The sequence below is a fragment of the Chaetodon auriga genome, chromosome 16 (assembly GCF_051107435.1).
Source record: "Chaetodon auriga isolate fChaAug3 chromosome 16, fChaAug3.hap1, whole genome shotgun sequence".
Lineage (NCBI taxonomy): Eukaryota > Metazoa > Chordata > Actinopteri > Chaetodontiformes > Chaetodontidae > Chaetodon > Chaetodon auriga.
The window spans coordinates 17962354-17981270 of NC_135089.1; the positions used below are offsets into that span (position 1 = coordinate 17962354).

General features: G+C 42.4%; 2 protein-coding genes across 2 annotated transcripts; one reads left to right on the plus strand and one right to left on the minus strand.

The window, feature by feature from the left end:
- The first annotated feature begins 10509 nt into the window (after positions 1-10509).
- s1pr5a (sphingosine-1-phosphate receptor 5a) lies at positions 10510-14048 on the plus strand. Its single transcript, XM_076751511.1, has 2 exons — positions 10510-10618; positions 11322-14048. Exon 2 carries the CDS (start codon positions 11602-11604, stop codon positions 12805-12807), a length of 1206 nt encoding a protein of 401 aa, XP_076607626.1. The 5' UTR covers positions 10510-10618; positions 11322-11601; the 3' UTR covers positions 12808-14048.
- Positions 14049-16301: 2253 nt separating this feature from the next.
- On the minus strand, positions 16302-18505 carry spc24 (SPC24 component of NDC80 kinetochore complex). Its single transcript, XM_076753439.1, has 6 exons — positions 18461-18505; positions 17716-17898; positions 17424-17568; positions 17216-17320; positions 16558-16634; positions 16302-16472 (listed from the first exon to the last, which is right to left on the minus strand). Exons 2-6 carry the CDS (start codon positions 17879-17881, stop codon positions 16366-16368), a joined length of 600 nt encoding a protein of 199 aa, XP_076609554.1. The 5' UTR covers positions 17882-17898; positions 18461-18505; the 3' UTR covers positions 16302-16365.
- Between the last annotated feature and the right edge of the window lie 412 nt (positions 18506-18917).

Below are 18917 nucleotides of genomic sequence, written 5' to 3' on the forward strand. Positions count from 1 at the left end.
ATACCTCGCATACCTTTACAGCCAACGGTAATACAGGCAGTACTCCAGACGACGGGGTGCTGGGGTCCGCTGATCACCATGTGCTGGGCCCCGTCACTGTTATACAGCCTAGAGTCACAGAACATGCAGCAACCAGAGTCCCATGTCTGTTTCATACCTACTTGAAATGACATATCATCAGACAGTGAAAGGCCAGCAGTCATGAGAGACAGTGCGATGACGAGGTGCACTCACAAATCATTCAAAAAGTACATTCGATACCAGAGGGGTTTTCTGTTACAATTAAGAAGGAAATACTGAAACTACTCTGAGCGACTATTTTGTTAAGTTTTAGTCAGTTTATCGGGTGAAGGTCTGGTCACGGCAGCATTTAAAATAGTGAAAAGTTGAAATTAGTTAAACACCTCAATTAGTGAAATTTGTGCGGCAGAACCAACCATTCGGACCCCCTGCTTGGTAACCACAGGACTAACATACCTAACTGCATATGAAGTAGTAAAAACTGGTAGCATTTTGACCAGCGACAGCAGTAACATACTGCGTACACACTAATCCATCTGAAGTGTCACTCTAATAATGTCATGTATAATAATACATCAGTCACAGGGTGCGTTTTACTGCACAGCCACTGCTTTTACTTACGATACTCTGAGTACATTTTGCTGCAAATACTTTTGTAGTTTTACTTGAGAGGGATTTTTTTTATATTGTTGTATTGGTACTTTGACCTGAGTATTTCTTTCACCACTGTGTTTCACTTTGTGTCAAGTCTGCACAGTTCACACAGCCTCCATCTGAGTCACATACACCGTGAGCGTAAGGGATATTTCCTTTTTGTACAAATTGGTAGGCGCTGGCCGTGAGATCAACAGTGTGTGTGTGTGTGTGTGTGTGTGTCAAGATGTAAGTGTGTGGGTGTATGATTTTAGTTGGGTGCAGATCAGCATTCGGAGTACAGATGTAAACCTTGTGACACATGGTGTGTTTCAGTACGTGTACACAGCATGTTTGATCGTGTGAGCATGCACACTTTATGATTATGTGTGTAAGTGTGAGTGTGCGCCAGGCTAGGCTCGTTTTAATAGGTTCCAGAGGTTGGACATGTGTCAGCCAATAAAAACACAAGAGCCTACAAAATGTTGAGCAATTCACTTCCTGTGGCGATGACTTTATCAACGCTACAAGTGCCAAAGACTAATGACCTGTTCTGCTGGTTATGTGCACCAGGTTATTGTATTGAGATAATGCTTTCACACGCATTTCTTGCTCCAGCCGCAGGAAATGACATAGGAAGACGAGAGTCGGTGCACCAAAACACACAATGCTAAAAACAAGCCTTGATCCAAAACCCTGCAACCAGAGAAAAAGCACAACCTAGTAATTTAAAAAAAAAAATAATCCTGCTTATCTTTTCCTTATTACAGTGATTAGACTGATGAAACACACTTCATACGCTTCAAAGTGAGGCGTTGAAGCACATAGAGTTTTTAAATCCATCCAAAGTGCCTCCCAGTGGGCCTGTATTCCCTCGCTTTCTCTTCTTTTCTATGACAGGCACATATGAAACCAGAGAGGGGACTAACAATACTTTTGGTTTCAGTTAAGTACAGGATCAGTGAAACATACCCAGTCTGGCCTCTGTGATGGTCTGGGTGAGCCAAACAGCCTGCTGGTTTCCCCTGCATGGGCCCACACCACACTCACAGAGCATGCTCGTAATGAAGGGTTTCTGCTCTGCTTTTTTTGGAACCACTATGGAACAATGTACACATTATATTTACTTGACAAAATGTGCCTCTGCTGTAAGCAGAGAGACACGGACGAGGGCAGACAGTCGAACTTCACGGTGTCTGTATGAACTCATACCAGTACAGTTTTTCACTCTTTTTACACTCCAGAGCGTCGCGTTGGGAGGTTGTTTTGATGTTCAGCAAGTCAAAAAAAAAAAACAATTTTCCACATTTGCTTTATTGCGCTGAAGGATTATCATGTCACAATAAAAATGTTTATCTGCCTGCACTGTCATTGAATAGATGTGTGAAGAGGCTCATAATACTCCCATCATGTATAATAAATGGCTTGCACCGCAGCATTAGGCAAATGGCGCCAAGAACACAGATACAATACAACGCACTCACCGAGAATATTAAAGTTGTCAGTAGTAGCTTGCAGTATCTGTGTTTATGGTGTAGAGCTCTGAGTAATCCCAAAATGTATTATAAACCCACAGGAACTGATTTCACCATCATGCAGGGAAATAAGATCCATTTACTGATCCCCACCGGCCTCAGTTCATCTACGCCTGTCAACTGTGTGTTCACTGCACATAATGTAGTTTACAGTGATAACAGTGGCAGATTTACACATCAAAACTCAAAGTACTAAACAAAGCAAAGAAAAGTATGTTCTTTTCGAGCCAGCAGGCATCAATTTACTCACTGAAATTACAATTGTCGCTATCAGATTTAATCGATTAGCTAGCTAATTAAGCTAACGTTAGCTCTGGGTGGTTGAAACATAAGCATGACAAGGAAAATGTTATAAAGTTTTGTCATTCTAATGTTGAATAGGACTCTTTTAACGTAACTCTTTTCAATGCAAAGCTTTTTTAACAGAAGATTGACGGACCTGTCATGCCTTCTTTGTTAGTTATGATTAGACAATCGCAATTCAGGGAGGAGTTTTAGCGAACAGTCACTTCTTTCTATGGGTTCATTTAATCTTTATGAACAATATCTTTTATGACATTTTCTTGTGCTACAGCAGGCTGAATAAGGCAAAAGCAGCGTGCAGGGGTTGCAAATTTAAAAAGCATGTCTTTAAGGGGTCACAACCCGACAGACTAAGAGTGTGATTAAGTGTAATCTACCCAATATGGCCGTGCCTTTTCACCTTATCAGCCTTCTTGCGTTTCGCTGCATTTTTCACGGAAAAGCCTTCCTGATAGGAAGTCGGCCTCTCGAGTCTGGCCTGTAAAATTTACAACCTTATTTTCATTGGAGGTGAAATGCTTATACAATTGTTTGGTGAATAGAAATGTGTGCCAGTGGGAGTGTATGCTGAAAGGTACAGCTATTGAACTGAGACAATGGAGTGTTGTAAGAAGGTATTTTTAACCACCTCGCTAAGAACCCTAAAATCACTTTTACCTCATTTGCTATGGCAGTGATAGACTCATTTATAATCCTTCTGTCAGGGTGATATCGGTGATGTTTCCTGAATATATATTAGACTGGCTATTGTATTACTAATCTGCCTCTACCTGTTTGCTGCTGCCTTCCTTTATATACAACTATGCAGGCTTCCATTCACTGACTAACACCCTGGTGGAAGTAATTCATTATGTTTTTCCATGGAAAAGCAGCACATAAAACCCAGCTGCTGCGGTCTTGGTGTTTTAATGAACAACACAACTCACTGCAGAGAAGTCCAGGACATTTTCAGCATGATGAATCACGTTTTTCTTCACTTATATCATGAGGTACCTGAAACCCAGAGATCACAGTCCAGTCTCAGAGAGGAATGTTGAATTTCCCCAACATCGTCATCACACAAAAGGATCTGTTTATGACTTTATTCCCCCGCGCTGAATGCCCACGCTCCCTCTGTGTGAAAGTGAACGGAGCTCTTCCGAGAAGCTGACCTCCAACAATGAGTGCTGGGGCTGCTGGCATGTCAGCAATTGAAGAAGTTTGAATAAATCTCACAGAGGCCGGTTACTAATTCTCATGACTCACCCCCACCATGCAGTCCGTCACACATCCCTCCCTGCCCACCCCCACCCTCGTCTCCCCTTTCCCCGATGTGGGAAAGCTCCTCTGCTCTTTCTTCCATTCTGCCCTCCAAGATGAACTCATCCCAAACCGCTGCTGTATGAACAAAACAAGCTTTCATGAAAACTGCCCATTCACATCCCACCCCCCGAACAGCTAATGTGGAAAAAAGTACATACATATGGAAGTATGAGTTAGCCTGTCAGTGACCACTGCATGGCAGCCAATGAATTGAAAATGACTATCCTCTGTGGAGGATATTGTCACTGTGGAAACCTCTCAAATGTCAGCCAACCAGAAATCAGGATTGACCGTGATGCCTTTTTCACTTTACCTAGTTTGGCTTTGAAATCGACAGAGAAGAATGTCAAGTTAAAACATGAACATCACCAAAATGTAAAAAGTTTTTAAATAATTTTCACTTTAATTTTACTCTCATGGTGAAACCCTGCTAGGAAAGAATGCCTCTTTATCATGGCTGACCTGGTGCCTTCGTGGGGTTTATCAGGACAGGGAGAGGCTAAAGGGTGGAAGGTTAAATGTTAAAATGAGGGAATGTGGAGACAGAGAAGAAAACATCTGAAAAACTGAACCAAACATGAGGTGAAACAAAGCCTTTGTGGTTTCTAAAAGAAAAGAGGACAACAGCTGACATCAGTGACGCACTGAGATACACTAGATATTTCTTTAAATTTTGGTTTTTCAGTTTATTGATTCAAGGATATTGTTATTGTTTAATTGTTTTACATTTTGGGAAATATGCTTATTTGCTCTCTGGCAGGGAGTTAGGTGACAAGATTGATACCACCGTCATACTTGTACACCAAACATGAAGCTGCAGCCAGCAGATTAGCTTATTTTAGCTTAGCATAGAGACTGGAAACAGGAAGAAACAGCTGGCTCTGGTTAAAGGTAAAAAAAAAAAAAAACAGAAAAAAAACATAATGTAACTTGTCAATTAGTGAGTTTTAAAGGTGCTGGCAGGTGGTTTGGTTACTTTTGGACAGAGCCTGGCTAACTGTTTCTCTGTTTCAAGTCTTTGTGCTATCAGCTACGCTAACTGGTTGCTAGCTAAAGCTTCATATTTAGTGGTCAGATTGAGAGTGGTATCAATCTTCTCATCTAACTCTTGGCACGGAACAAATTTCCAAAAATATTGAATTATTCCTCTAACAAACAGATATGTGAATGGTATCGACTGTGTCATATTTTCCAAATTGTTGAACTAATCCTGAGGGCCTTAAAAAAGTCAGCGTAAACAAACCCAATGCAAAGACATGTCAACATGTCATGCAAGTGAATGTGACAAAAGCAATTAAGTGAAATTCAAAGAGAAGAACCGGTGGCTTTTTGACTAATGAGGTAGAACGCTTGGTGTCAACAATGCTGACTGAACTATCTCCCTTTAATTATAAACACAAAGTTGATTTCCTCTCGTTGCAGGCCAACAAAACTTGGTGGTCAACCCGCAGCTCTTCAAAACTGGTGGGATTCAGTCTCATTGATGCCATGGCAGATTTTCATAAACACAGCTGGAAGTGAGCTGAGACAGTCATGAATATGCAGAAAATGACTAAACAATCATTTATCTGCAGTATTGAAACTGCATGGCTGGAGCCTGAGCTCCAACAGAGCAACTTGCCAGCTTGAGAGTGAGAACTGGTGAAAGGTTTATGAAGGAAATGAGGATGTTTGTGTTTGCGTATAGACTCCACTGACACTCACATATGCTCAGTCTATGTCTAATCAAAATGATCCTGAATGGCAGCCTCTTCCTGTGTTTATTTGTACCAGAAAATCCCCACTGACTGTAGCCACTTCAACAAAGCCCCTTGACTCCTGCAAGAAATATGTACTTGGGGGGAGATTTTTTAAAAAACTACGTTGTTTATATCAGGGAAATACATCAGTGCATTTTACTGTGCGGAGGCTTTCTATAAAGACTGTCTGGCTTCAAGACAAAATGAAAAACTTCAAGTGTGTTTTCCTTGTAAAAACACAAGGTCTCCACCAAAAGCAAAATGCTATTTGAGGGTCAGCTCGGGTGAAAGAATTTACACGTTCCACAGAGCCACTACATAAAGCATGCTGTATGTAAATGTCGCTTTTTACAACAGTTGGAGGCCCCTTTTTTTAAGATTTGCATCTGTTTGCATGATAGAGACAACACAATTAAATTAGAGGCAGGAGAAATGGTCGAGCAAACCGTCGCTTGGGTTTGAGTTGAAGGCTGCAGATGCTATCTGATCTGAATTCAAATGCTTTGACTGTGAGGAATTGAGTCCTGTTGGATAAGAAAAGAAGGGACAACAAGCATGCAAACAGAGCCGCTGGAGACTGGAGACTATAGAGGGTCAGGTACATTAGCCCGCCTGACAGAAATACACAGCACGGAGGCAATGGAAAAGAAACATATCCAACATTTACATATGCTCTTCCCATTTCCCCTTATTAGGAGCTCAAAGCGAGGTCGCTGCCCAGCACAGCTGCACATGAAACAGTGTGGCAGAGAAGCTGGACTTTGACAAAGGCGGGCTATTTCTAGGATTCCCATAAATCTCTGGCAGCCGCTACAGTGCTGGACACTGCAGTTTCCTCTGTCTTTCTCTTTTTTGAAATGGGCTCTGTTGTGGTGTTTTTTCTCATCTTAGTGTGGATTCTCTCTCTCTCCCCGACACAAAAACACAAAAAGCAGGCGCAAAACACATCATGACCCCAAGTTAACCTTCACTGTTAAGAAAGACTAACACTTTCCAAATTCAAATGACTGCGCCCTTCTGTGACTACTCATTTATGTGTAACACCTCATTCTAAATGTTCCCTCTGCAAGACTTTCCTGCTGAAAAAAGGATTAGGCCAGCATATGAGGCATCTGACTGAGAGCACACCTTGACTTTACACTCCAGAGCCTAAAGATCATTAAGGAACACCACTGGAAAACACATTTTCTTGCAGAGAGTTTGATGTGAAGACTTTCATGTCTATACAGTAAATATATACAGCTACAGCTAACAGCCAGTTATCTTAGCTTAGCACAAATAATGGAAACAACTAGCCTGGCTCTGTCTAAAACTCTAACACCTCTAATAAACACATGTCATATTTCATTTGTTTAATATGTACCAAAAATACCAAGTGTGAAAATGACAATTCAACATTGTATGGGGGATTACGTGCTGGATTATTTCTTCTCTGAGAGCACTGACTTCCTGGACCAGGACAAGAAATATAGCAGAAATATAACAGAGAAAAGCTACTTTTACACTTCAGTGCTTAGAAGGATTCAACAAATGCATAGATACAACATGATTATTAGTGAGCGTTAGAAGTGCTGCTCATCTGATTTTGTTTGTTTGAATAGAGGCAGACCATCTGTTTCCACTCTTTATGTTGAACTACGAGCTTCTGGATGCAGCTTCATATTAAATACAACTAGATATATCCAAGAAATAACCACATTTGCCAAAATGTCAAACTATTCCTTTAACACCACAATCTTTATGTTCAAGATGTTGCTTGTGAAAGAGGAAAGTAGCGAGCAGCCAAGCAGCTGGTAAAGTATGTGCCTCAAAGCACACCTTGACTTGACATTCAAAAGTTCAGAAAAGGAGCAACAACTGATTGTTTGAAATACAAAGGTGTGAATAATTTAGATTGCACTTGTGAAATAGCATTAAACCAGGGGGCCCAGCATTTTCTACTGTTAGTAAGAGGTGAGAATCTCATTTGAGGTGTGATTTGCATCATATGGGCCCCCAGTAACACCCCAAAGCGGAGAAATGCAACAGGTTTCTGCAGGTGATGCAGGGTTTTTTAAAAAAAAGTGTTTTCGTTGTGTGAACTGAACCCAAATGGCCTTGAATAAATGCAACTTAAACATGGGCTGACCTGTCAGAAAAAAGCTGGTCACTTTAGGCTTTAGGCTCAAATATCTCATTAGTCACCGACAAACAGCAGCCAGACGAGCAGCGACTAAAGGAGACAACACAAGCAGCAGCAAATCAAAAGCCGACTATCATGACAAAAGCAGGACTGACTGACTTCCTTTCTGCAGGCGCATTAACGTCACAGGAAAAATCACCCAGAGCCAGGAGAACGTACTGAATACAGAAAGCCCCCTCCACCTCCAGGCGGTGAGACGACTGGGTGGGTCCGGGCCGGTCTGTCTGTTCTATAGGTTTGCCTGTGGCCTGAGGGACGCAGTGACGGAGCAGATCCCCACTGTGGGGAGAAAAAAAAAGACAGAGCAGAGGGTCCTGTTGTCGTGTCTTTGTGTGTTAACTAACCAGAGGCGGCACACTGAGAGCTTGTCACAGTGTCACTGCGGGGGGTTAACTGCCACTTGGCTGACACTTCAACCTGGTTATCACTTGGGTGGGCCTCAGGGAGCGAAGGAAGCGCAGAACGAGACGAGCCAGGCAGCACCGACAGCAGAAGACACCAACTGGAAATCACTTTAAAGGGACAAAAACCTGATCCCAGACAAGCAGGTGTGCCGAAAGGAGCCGCTGAGGCTAAAATAAGAACAATCCTGTTGATGTGGGGAGAAAGAAAATAACTATTTATAGAAAAGTTAAGGCCACCAGGCACGAGCAGTCTGTAATGTTTAAAATGACGTGTGTCTGCTGTAAACACTCCCAATCTTCCATTAATGATGTCTGGGGAAATGAGTAAGTTCTTGCTTATGTGCTCTAATTGTTGGTTGCACATCACTCTGTACTCACAGTGCCCCCCCCCCCCCCCCCCCCCCCGCCTACCCGTGTGTCAGTTCCTACCACTGACTTCATCTGTGTTTTTCTCAAGGATATCCCTCTCCTTTCTAGGCACAATGAGGCAGCTTCCTGTTTAGAGAAGGCCCGTCCAGCCTTCTCTCACCCACCCTCGCCTTACGTAACTTCCTGTCGTTCTGCCCGTGTCCAGCAATGTCACATCGTTGGTTTGACGCAAGGTCGTTTTCAACTGCTTTCATTGTTGTAGTGCCTCTGAGCCACTGAGCAAATGATATATAAATAAAACGGAGTAAAAGGGAGATGGTGTCGTTTTTCCTTTCAGATATGATGGTGGAAACACTAGAGAGCAACAGCTGTTTTTATTATCAAGTCATGTCAGATTATTTTCTCTTATTTAATCGATAGTTAAGGCAGAAATAGCAAAAAAAACTTCCCTGAGCCCAAGGTGACATCTTTAAAAGTCTTGTTTTGTCCAACTAACAACCAGTTCAGTTCAGAATTATTTGAAACAGAAAGTGAGTCTGCATCCATCTGTTTTTATGGGCATTTTCAGTTTATGTGAGCGTGTATGTGTGAAAAGAGAGAGATGTAAATTCATTTGCATTTTCTTTTGCTGATTTTCTGTAAATTCATTTCAAATTTCACACCACATTCAGATGAAGACTTGGCTAGAGCTCAGCAGCAAGTCCTCCCATCTGAAAGCTCTGAAGCCAGAACATGTTTGGCAGTTTTCCTTCAAAAAATGAATGAAATGAAAAAAAAAAAAAACAAAAAAAAACAACAACTCTCCACTAAATGACTAATCAATTAATCAACAAGTCATTTCAAAATGTGCTCGTGATCTAAAGCTGGCAGGTAAAGATATACTGGATTTGGTGGGATGGCTTCTGCTGTGATCTGGATCTCTCCAGCTGTGTTTGCTGTTGGGACTGTAATAAGATATAAAGGGTGATAAAAACTAATTTAATCCCAGCCAGGAAAAACACGAGTAATCTTAATTTCTTCAGCACTTTCACACTACAAAGCAGTTTAGGAGGAAGACAGTTAACAAGGGAAAGTTTCTCAGTGCTCAACTCAAATCTGAGGCTGCGGTTCAGCGTAAAACTTATTTGATGATGTGAAAACTTGAAGCCTCCACATGCTGAGAATGGACAGTGAAGGAGGAGCCGTCTGTGTCCAGCTGCTAAAGTTTTGACATAAAAAACACTGGGCTGTTCATAGATTCTGGATCTCAATGAAAGAGGAGGGGGAGGTCATTTCAAGAATATCCGATGAGGTAATTAAGCTTTTTGTACACAAATGATCATTCAAAGCAGAGTATTTTCCTGTCTTAAAACATGTCTGGTGGGGATCTTAAAGGGGAAAAAAGACCTCCAAATGGCACGCCTGCCAAAACTGTGATTTTTGATGTGTGAGCTGAAAGATAATTACAGATGAAGCCGATCTGAATAAGTTATTTTCTGAAATCTGGGGTTTCTGAACAGCAAAACAGAACCAGCTGCACCAGTCTCACAAATTACTATTTTTCCACTGACAAATTAACTTGTGGTTTTCAGTTCGGAGTTGACTTCTGAGTGTGAGGTTTGTCTTTTATTAACTGTGGGAGAGGGAGAGAGAAGGAGAGATTTCCACATAATCTGACAAACCAGAAGAGCAGCATAGAGCTGTAGTGATCCACAACCATAATTAAACTTCACATGCTTATTGACAGGAGGGAGAATACAAATGGCAACATTTTACAGGAGCTGAGCTGCACCTCAGGGCAAACTGATAAGGTGAAAATTTCACTTTCCTCCTTCTACTTCTTCTGTTGTAGTGACACAAACACAAACACAAAATCTGTCATCGAGCTCTGATTCCTCCTGAGGGCGAATCAGAAAAAAAAAAAAAAAAAAAAAAAAGACTGAAGGGGTCAGAGAAGGAAGGAAGAAAATCGCTGAAGGGCAAAAACATTATAGACCAACCCACTGCGTGTTGAGTCCTGCCCTGCTCCATTCCCACATCACACTCACATGTCGCTGTGGAGCCGCTACAGACCGAGTCCGGGTCCTCCTCTGCTGCGGCCGTGGGATCACCTCTGCTGAAGTTTCTCTGGATATTTACACGATTTTACAGGTGCGTGGAAACGTTTACTTTTTTGCCACATCGGTCCGGTAAGATGCTTTGGGAGGAGTGAGATGCGCCTGTGCTGCTCGGTGATGGGTTTATAGTGACTTTAACTCGCAACAGCTGTGAAATGGATAGTTTGGATGTCATAATGTGTATAAACCTAGCTGTGTTTTTTTTACTCTATATATGCCAATTACAACTGGAAATCAATGCAAAGAAATGATAAATCAGTAAGCTCAGTTTAATTGTCTGTGCGAGTTAAATTTGGATGCGTAAATACGCGCGTATTTACGCACAAATGACACATAAGATGCCTGTTAGTTTCTACTTGTTGTGTTCCACTTGTCCCAAATGTGGGATTAAGTCTTGACTGGCAGGAAAACACTCACACTGAGGTCAGTGGATTCAGAGAGAGAGAGAAAAAAAAAAAAAGTTCAGTGAAAACTTTGAAAGGCTTTTTCTCATTTGAATCCCACTGAAGCTCAAACCCTTGTTTTGTCCTGGAGGTTATGACTGCGTGTTCCGTGCTGGAGGCTTCCCCCCTCATGAATCATGCAGATATGATCGCTATTGTGTGTAATCATTGCCGTACATTCTGGATATTGTAGAGGCTTTCAAAATTAATTTAACAGCCCATCTCCTGTCGTTAATTATGGTGTTTATTTTCCCACATCAATTCTAACTTTCTCTCCCTCTTGTTTTCATGCAGGCTGGCTCTCATCGCCTCCTAGTGCGCAGCCCTGGCATTGAAAGAAAAAGATTTTTTGGAGGAAAAATTTTCAAACCACAGGAAATCCTGTCTGATAGCATCAAAAGGAGCACTTTTTCCTCCTGTGTACAACAGCTGACTGCTTCTGCCATTTCATCAGCAAAGACAGAAACTGTGTGGACTGTGTGACACCATCTCTGTGGATCTAATTTGCTAATCAGAAAAAGTGAAGTAAAGAGGAAAAAAAAAAGCAGAAGCGTCTTCCTTTGGAAACATAAAAATGGCTACCGAGGCTTTCCACGCTGCCCATGCTGCTGTAGCCCCGTCAGCCATGCCCATGTCCCCCTCCACAGGAAACCTGCTGCGGATGTTTGATGAGTACCAGAGCAATGCAGTCATCATAGAGCACTACAACTTCACAGGCAAGCTGAAGGAGAACAAGTACAAGGAAGGACTCAAACCAGAGGCCATCGCGTTCCTGCTGGTCTGCCTGCTTATAGTGGTAGAAAACGCTGTGGTGCTTCTGGCTATCTGGAAGAACAAGAAGTTCCATCTGCCCATGTACTATTTATTAGGCAACCTGACTCTGTCTGACCTGCTCGCAGGCTTCACCTACATGGTGAACATCATCATGTCTGGTGCCAACACGTTAAACATGACCCCGGTGCTGTGGTTCCTGAGGGAGGGCGGCGTGTTCATCATGCTGGCCGCCTCGGTCATCAGCCTGCTGGCCATCGCCATAGAGCGCCACGTTACCATGGTGAGGATGAAGCCGTACCAGGGGGACAAACAGGGGCGGATGTTTGCTCTGATTGGAGCGAGCTGGGTGCTGTCTGTGCTGTTGGGCATCCTGCCCGTCCTGGGCTGGAACTGCATGGGACAGCTGGACCAGTGCTCCACAGTCCTCCCACTCTATGCCAAGAGCTACATCCTCTTCTGCATCACTGTCTTCAGCGCCATCCTCATGTCCATTGTGGTGCTCTATGTCCGCATCTTCCGCATCGTCAAGTCCAACACCCAGCGCCTTGCTTCAGTTCCGCAGCGCAAAGGCCTCTACCGCAAGTCCCAGAAGTACATGGCCCTGCTGAAGACCGTCACCATAGTCTTGGGAGTCTTCATCGCGTGTTGGCTGCCCCTCTTCATCCTCCTCCTGCTGGACTTCTGCTGTCCAGCCAAAAGCTGCGAGGTGCTCCTGAAGGCAGACTATTTCCTGGGCATCGCCATATTCAACTCTCTCCTGAACCCCATCATCTACACCCTGACCAGCAAGGACATGAGGAGGGCCATCCTCAGGCTCCTCTGCCAGCACTGCCTCTTAACAAAAGACGGACAGGTGAAGAAGATTGGGATGCCCTTCCTGGAGTGCAGCACCAGTAAGACTGATGCAGCCTCTCACAGACTGGAAGGACTGGAGACAACAGTATCCTCCGGTAACTTAACACCCTCTACTATCAAAGCCATTTACCCCAGGATGTCCAAAACATGACATGGTGGCTCATTTAACACTGAGAGCAAGCATTCACGTAAGACATGGACAACTAGTGTTACAACCAGGCTGCTTCTCTCTAATCTGAGTTGCATGCGCGCTCACATCAAGCGAGCATGTACGTCAGGAGCTGAAGTTTTGCGTTGCACTTCGCCACACTTCTGGCATTAATCTTCATGGAGCAGAATAAGCTCGGTGTATGTGTTAAGTGTCCAAATTGGGAGAGACACATTGACTTTTTCAGCTTCATGTGCATATTTCCTATAACAGGTCAAATACGAAAAACAGGAAATGTCAATGCATTAACAGAAGCTGGCAGCTTCTTGTGAAAAGCACATTACATTTGTCTCTTAGACTCTGAAAACAAGGCCAGTATTTGCCAGATATTCCCTGTGGAAAAAAAAACATGTCATTTCATTTTTTTTTTTTTTTTTTTTTTATCAGCCTTTGCACATAAAATGATTGTGTACAAGACATTTCACAATTATGCTGCACATCTGAGCAGGACCCAAGCATAAGATTTATCCTTATCTCCTCTCCCTGTGCACCATATAATGATATGTGGTTACAAACACAGAGCATCCACACCCAAACCCTGCTGCCAAACCCATGTAATTTCTGCCATGTGAGTTTTGGTCAGCACTTACGCTGGGTAGAGGTCCCCTTGGCCGAGATCAGAGGCTCAGCGGCCTGGAGACGCACTGAACACGTCATATGGAGGGCTGTGCCGAGCGGTTTGCAGCTTTGGAGGTCCCCTCGACATATGTAGCGACACATGATGAATGACTAAAAGCAATAAAGCTGACAGTGGAGGTTTGTTGACGCCTTCTTGGTTTAACGGACTAGAATATAGCCGCGATATGTTAAAGCTTGTGGACAAAGAGTTCAAAGGAGAGACCTTATTGGACCATGAAATGATATGAGTCTATTTTTCTTGTGAAATAGTGCAGATATAATCTTGTCCCACACAGCCCACATAAGTGGAGTGTGTGGGCTTCAAAGTGATGGGGAATTACATTGTGGTCATAGTGACATAGAAGTGAACATGTTGCCAATGGTAATATTGTACATAAATGTAGAAAAAAAAATCTATTTACTGATTTTTTAGTGTACTTTGTAAATATCTATAACCTTTTCTGATTTCATCAAAGCTGCATTTTGTATTGTAAAAAAAAAAAAAATTCACTTAAGTTATGATGCCAGTTTTATATGTGCACTGAATAAAACATATGTGAATGATGTTTACATGGAGCTTTGTTTATTCTTCACTCCAGGGAGTCGCCTCATTAAGTTTTCTTTCTCAGGAAAGTTTCCAACAGTTCATGTCTGGAAGTTTCATCTCTGATCCACATCCTTTCCGTTTCTTACTGGACTACATGCATAGCACTCATCATTGTCATTACACACATTAAAGTTATATTTGAGGTAATATATAATACATCCAACCAAAATCCAAACAATGCTCATTAAATAATTGGTTGCTGACATGAAAAGCTCCACAAATACTGACACTATGAGCTATTGGAAATCTATTTCTTTAATATTAAATATGGACTTTTGTTTCCTTTTGCCAAGAAGAAAAGGGTTATTAACATAAATGCTGTAGGGAAATAAACACTGAGTGACAAGAAAAACAGAAACAGATGTCCCTGCAGCAATGTGTGTCCGGGTGGAGTTCCAAAAGTTCGCTGACCCTGTGCCACAGAGGTCTAAACACCATGATAGCTTGTGAGGTTGTAGTGAAGCGTGATGCATTTAATCAAATATAACACCAAAACTTACTAAGGCCCATCTTAAGTTACACCAAAACACACCGTATTGGAAGTTAGTTGATGTTTCGTATTGAAAGTACATTAGTTGACAGCAAGCTACGCATTTACAGCGAATCTAGTGAAGTGATAATTAGTTGGCTGCTACTTTACAATGTTGAGTACGAACATTTGAGACTTCAGCGAGATAACAAATGAAAGGAAAAATAAAGACATAGATGGAGGCTCAGTCTTAACTTACACCACTCTACCTCCATGCTAACCACTTGTTAACCACTTGATATGATATGCGCCTGTGGTATTGCTGAAGTTGCAGAAATAAGCTATTGCTAGCTGTTAGTTGCTCTGTTTACCGTAAGGAAACCACATGCATGGTGCATGGTTCTGCCAAGTTATGGTATTTGAGCATCTGCCTCCCCAACAGCCATATGTCACCCTGCCCACTCTTTAACCACTCGCTGCAGTGGTACACAAACGTGGCATGAAGCCCTTTTTAAAGAAGAGGAAAGTGTCAGTTCCCAGTAGAGCAGATGGGTTAATAACACAGCACACAGACCCTGCACTAGGCACTGCACCTAGAAACACTAGGTAAGGCACCATCAATGCAGCCTGGATGCAAGTTTAGATTTCAGCATCTATTCTATCACCATATTACTTTTCAAAAAATACAGTCAGTGAGTTTGATGGTGCTATGAAGTGGTGTGGGATCACGGGAAATTCCTGGTATTTTGACTGCATGTAACATAATATGTATTAGTACACACTGACTCTTTTTATGGTATACTAAAGAATACCGTGTGTGTTAGTATCTATTGTAGTGCAGCATTAGTGTTTCCTGTTTTCTCCGAAGTTACAGCAACTGAAGGGGGATATGACGCTGTTGATAGGTGACCAAATGAAAGACGCTGTTATCTTAAATATTTGGGATAATGTAAGTACACACAGTATATAACATAGAAGTAATCATTTTTAGACATTTTAATGGGGAAATAGTACATATTATAACCTTGAGTAAATTTTGAATAGACGATAAACTGTGCATCAACGTGAGTCAGTTGTCACCACATGCTGCATCTGACAGTGCAGACTAGTTAGATGAAACTGTAATTTGTAAGATAAACTGAAGCTGTCTGAAAGTAACAAATGACTAAAATATCGCTAAAAGCAAGGATGAACGGTTGAAACTGTTAAAGTAATAATGAGATGAAACCGTTTGCTAACTGCATGGTTACAGTTGACGTTGGCTGCTAAAATAAATGAAAAAGTCTTCATATTTGCAACATGGTGGTGTTGATGAAGGAGTAGTTGAGCTCATGTGACAGGACTGTGAGGGTTCTGTCAGATGTACCCTCACACTTAAATGTTGGGAACGTCTGGCCTAAACTGTGGTAAACTAGTCTGACTAACGCACCTACAGGCCTCTTCTGAAGCTTTCAGCAGCATCTTCCTCAGCAGATGGATTTTGCAGTCATTTTGTAACCCAAACACACACAGGAGCTGAATCTCCCTGCGCCGCTTCAATCTTTCCAAGGGGGCATTCGCAAAACATAACAAAACAATTCTGCAGTGACATCTAGTGGCCAAAACCCCTCTTAGCTTCATCTAACTCCACATACTGCTCTGATGAATCCATGTGGCTGAAATACAATTAAGAGAATAACTAGCAGGTTAAAAGGTGTGACATATTTAATTTTTAAAACAATAGAAATGGTGCATAAAACCAAAGAAAACAAACTCACAAAACACAAATAATGTACACAACATCTCCGACAACACCAGCGTCCTTCAGCTACCATTCACTGCTGACAAAGTCCCACAGCTGGTCGCTCACGTCGCTCCGAGATCGCAGAGATGTGTCGATGTTGATGGGCGTGGCCAGGTCTGCCCCATAGTGCACTGCGGGAGGAGAAGACTGTGTGAAGCTACATTAACAGACACACACGCACTGACAGGACGCACAAAACACCAGAGAAAACCGTACCTCCTTTTAAGATGCTGGGTTGTGTGTCATATTCCCACTTGATCCTGGTTATCAGATAGTACACCTGAGCCACATATCTGTTGACAGAAGATTAAAAACCAAAATCAGAAAATACATCAAACTACTTAAAACTCCCAAATGTAACCGCAGTCACATGAAAGCAGTGCGTGGAGTCAAACAGACTAAAGCAAAGTTTGGTGCTTTATGTGTTAGCTGCCTGTTTGTTTTGCCAGTCGACGTCTGTCAGTGGAGGAGCAGAAGTGTTTTAAATCCTGTGCTCGGTGCTGTTTGTAATTTCTGCTTTGTTTGTTCTGTTTCTTTCCCAACCACTCCAAATAAATACATTCATCAGAAGGATAAACCGCTTGACATGAACCACCTCGTTTTCAAGTGGGTCCATAACAGAAATATACATAAAACACAGCACACGAAGCAAAACAACAGATACACTCACACATACAGACAAAAGCTCTCCCGGGCCGAACCTCTCTGACACACACAGATTTCCTTAAAGACGCCAAAGTACATACGTTAAACATACACATACCCATACAAAGCTACAGCCACACATTCACATGCACCAACACATTAGAAGTACATTAGAGGGATAAGTCCTTGGACAAAAGACCCTTTCATGACATTAATATCTGAGACTCACACTGCTGAAGGGATGACCTCGGTGGTGTCTTCATCCACCTCGTTCTGAAGAGTCTGAAGCTCGTGTTCGCTGTTTCTCAGACGCTCCAGCTCTCCCTGCAGAAACCTGGAGGAGGATTAAGGATGCCAACACAGAAAATGCAACATAAAGCAAGACAGGACTCCTTTCACTGCATTTTCCACGGCAAACGCACACACATAAAAGATACTGTAACTCTGAGTCAGTGATCTGGCTCTTGGCCGTGCACTGCCTCAGCTGTTCCTCCAGGCTCTCCAGCTCGTGCTCCCTGTGCTTCTTCTCCTCCTCCAGGTCCAGCAGCCTCTGGCTTGCACTCTCCTCAATCTCAGCCACACCTGGGGATGAGAGGCGACACAGTAGTAAGAGAGAGAGGGGACACTGAAGATAAAGATTACAGGGTGTGGGTCCAAGTCTAAAACGGTCATTTGGAAAGTTTAATGCCAGCTGAGAAACAATACATCATTAAATGTCTGATTACTTGCCTTTTAATATCTGGGTCACAAACTTCTTTGTCTCAACGTGTTGATCAAAAATGGCCAGATTATCGCTTTTCACCTCCATCAGTTTCTCAGGTTGGCTGCTGTTGATGTAGGCCACCAACGCCGCCCCCGTCTCCTCCAGGTCTTGAAATTTATGACCTTGAACCATTGTGATGGTGCTTGCAACTAGAAAGAGACAACAGAGGAGATTCAGCTTAGATTAGAGGGTCTGCTTCTCCAGTGGTGGAAGAGATATTCAGATGACTTGAACTCAGAAGAAATATTCATATTTAAACTGAAACAATGCATATTAATATTTAGTTTCAAAAAACACAAAAAAGAAAATGTATCTTTAGCTTTTACATAAAGTTGACCAAAAAGTTATTTCCGTTTGGAAGTATTGGAAAAATCTGAAATACGTAAGATTACGTTACCACGAAAAAGCAGTCGAGAAACTCTTAGCTTACTTCAGTATTTACTTGAGTGAACTAATGTTCAATACTGACCCTCCTGCTGAATGTGACACAGCGGCTAAAGTGAATAAACCCTCCTGTGTTTTGTTTACAACGACAGCTTTCCAGGACGTCCAGTGTAAACGTTAGTTACGTGGCTAAACTACGATAAAATGATTCTCACACACAACACAAATTACAACCCGAACTGTCGGCTCTGTATCTAACAAGCAGGTTCAGTGTTTATCGAAGAAAGAAGCTAATTTTTGGTAAAAGTGAAGCAGAAAACATCGTACCGTTCAGCTCTTTTCCGGGATTCAAATTCAGACCAGGCGCGCGCCTCTTCTTCCTCTTCTTCTTTGGTCCTTGGCGGATTTCGAGCAACCTCTCACGTGCATACCGCCACCTACAGTACAGGAGTGAATATACAGCGTGTCCCTGTTCTCTCGGGAACGAACTCCGAGCAGCTCTGCTTTTTCTCATCGTCTCCTGTGTCCTATAATTTTCATCTACAAGCTCTCGATTTTGTTGACCCTCCACTCTGGTACACTGACATAATATTGACAATATATTACTTTTCCTTTAAATTTAGTGCGAAGTTGAATATACCACCAATCCAAGTTTATGAAGCACCGGGTTAGCATACAAATGAATAACTGGACTACACCATTTTTTAAGTTTTGTGAAAACCCAGACACACAAGTTATCAAACTTTGAAGAAATGACATGTCTAAAAATGCACAGGGATCCAGT

What these genes read in the sequence shown, in the direction of transcription:
- spc24 (XM_076753439.1), bottom strand. Translation starts at nt 17,881, where the DNA reads ATGGTTCAAGGTCATAAATTTCAAGACCTGGAGGAGACGGGGGCGGCG. An exon ending in TGTGACCCAGATATTAAAAG is followed by an intron (nt 17,569 to 17,715) that starts GCAAGTAATCAG and finishes TCTCATCCCCAG; the next exon opens with GTGTGGCTGAGATTGAGGAG. An exon ending in ATCACTGACTCAGAGTTACA is followed by an intron (nt 17,321 to 17,423) that starts GTATCTTTTATG and finishes ATCCTCCTCCAG; the next exon opens with GTTTCTGCAGGGAGAGCTGG.
- s1pr5a (XM_076751511.1), top strand. Translation starts at nt 11,602, where the DNA reads ATGGCTACCGAGGCTTTCCACGCTGCCCATGCTGCTGTAGCCCCGTCA.